The sequence below is a fragment of the Dendrobates tinctorius genome, unplaced genomic scaffold (assembly GCF_039654945.1).
Source record: "Dendrobates tinctorius isolate UK_male_01 unplaced genomic scaffold, ASM3965494v1 ptg000095l, whole genome shotgun sequence".
Lineage (NCBI taxonomy): Eukaryota > Metazoa > Chordata > Amphibia > Anura > Dendrobatidae > Dendrobates > Dendrobates tinctorius.
In genome coordinates this window covers 1,442,888-1,444,894 of record NW_027361763.1, presented here as the reverse complement: position 1 = coordinate 1,444,894, position 2,007 = coordinate 1,442,888, and the positions used below count along the sequence as shown (strand labels likewise).

The window sequence follows — 2,007 nt, the reverse complement described above, 5'->3', positions numbered from 1 at the left end:
TACACATAATACAAGTGACATTAATTCTCCTCTAGGAGGAGACGCCGCCGAGCTCCGGTCTCTATTACACACCAGTAACCGTCACATTATAACCACAGAATTTACATGTCCCCAGTATTTCCATACACAGTCTCTGGGGGTCTCCTGTGTCCCCGTCACTCTCTATATAGATCTCATTGTACAGCTTGTCTCATCTTATAGTTTCTCTCTGACGCTCCAGACACATCAGGATGGTTTCTCGCAGTTATCTGCTGGCTGTGATCTTCATCTCTATTCAGGGTGAGAGATTCGGATCCTTCCATGATTGTGTGTAGAGAAATCTCTACAGTGGATCCCTCATCAGATCAGGATTTCTAGGAAGATCCTGACATTTATCAGTAATGAATCTGTCTCTTCTAATCCTCAGGATCCTGTGGAGAGATTGTGATGACCCAGACTCCAGATTATATCTCTGTGTCCCCCGGAGATACAGTCACCATCTCATGTACGGCCAGTGCTGGTATATACAACAATTTAGCCTGGTACCAACAGAAATCAGGAGAACGACCAAAGCTTCTTATTTATGCTGCAACCACCCGATATACAGGAGTCCCAGACCGGTTCTCTGGATCTGGATCTGGAACTGCTTTCACTCTTACAATCCGAGGAGCCACAGAGGACGATGCAGCAGATTATTACTGTCAGCAGTATCAGAGCACTCCTCTCACACAGTGATACAGAGCCGTACAAAAACCTCCTCCTCATCCCCCATGATGTCGCTGTATTACAATGTTGTGTAGAGGAAGGGGCAGAGAATTAGCAGAGCGCTCAGTGATGATTTCTGTCTTCTCTTCTTCCTCTGGGAATAGATTCTTTCTGTACAGATCATTGTATAAACCAGTCAGGTATAAACCAGCGCTGACATAATGATTACAGACTATAGGAACATCTGCACCGGAGGAGAAACTCTGAATGTGGCCGGACAGCGGAGCGAGCTGATGAGAAACAGCTTCTCCTACTTTACACTCAGTGATTTTATGATATAAAAGTAATAATCACAAATCAGAATCTCTACATTTGCTGTTGCTGTAATCGCGCTGATCCACAGAATGAAGATGACGCTTTATTGTGCAGCATGTGAACAGCGTCCATCTGCAAACATCAGGAAACATGAGAATTGTTCCTGTTTTTACTGAACTTTCTATCCTAAATATATAACAGAGCAATAAAAGGAGAGAACGATGAGACGTCTGTAACTGGGATTAATACTCGTTATATGGGGACTGAGAATGTGAGAACGTGCGGCGTCTCCATAGACGGATGAGTGTGATGTAAGTGATGGAGGAATCCCCCAATCATCACATGAAGGGGGAACCCATCACCTCCTGGGCGTGTGAGTGATGGGCAGAGAGAGCTGGGGGGATTCCATACATATGTGACCCCACTATTGTAGGTTATGGGAGGCTCATAATGGCCAGGTCACACAGCCGTATAGGGAGCCTGTCAGCAGGTTGGTACATATGTAGATAGTGGTACGGCAGTAGAGGAGCCTAACCCCCAATAATGATATCTTTTTTTAGAGATCCATTGTGCCAGTCATGGGAAATCAACTTCTAGAATATTTTTTGTAGTTTTTAACCCCTTTCTGACATCAGACGTACTATACCGTCCATGGGACCCGGGCCCCTATGCCCATGGACGGGATAGTACGTCTACCGTGATCAGCGGCGCCCACGTGGTGAGCGCCGCTAATCGTGGCCGGGTGTCAGCTAATTATCATAGCTGACACCCGGCACAATGTGTCAGGGGCGGTCACGGACCGCCCCCGACATGTTAACCCCTTGCACACAGTGATCAAACATGATCGCGGTGTACCGGGGGTTAAAGGGAAGCATCGGCAGGGAGGGGGCTCCCTCCGTGCTTCCCTGAGCCCCCCACGGCAGCGCAATGTGCAGCGCTGCTGCGGGGGTCTCTTTCCCTACAGGCCCCCGAATCCAAGATGGCGACGGGGGCCTTCGGGGGCCTGTA

The 2,007-nt window shown here is 48.2% G+C and overlaps 1 gene segment (V, D, J or C); it reads left to right on the top strand.

Annotated features, from left to right (window-relative positions):
• Positions 1 to 230: 230 nt before the first annotated feature.
• LOC141098831 (immunoglobulin kappa variable 3-15-like) lies at positions 231 to 714 on the top strand. The segment is given in 2 exon segments: positions 231 to 279; positions 407 to 714. Coding segments are annotated over 2 exon segments (357 nt in total).
• The last annotated feature ends 1,293 nt before the right edge of the window (positions 715 to 2,007 follow it).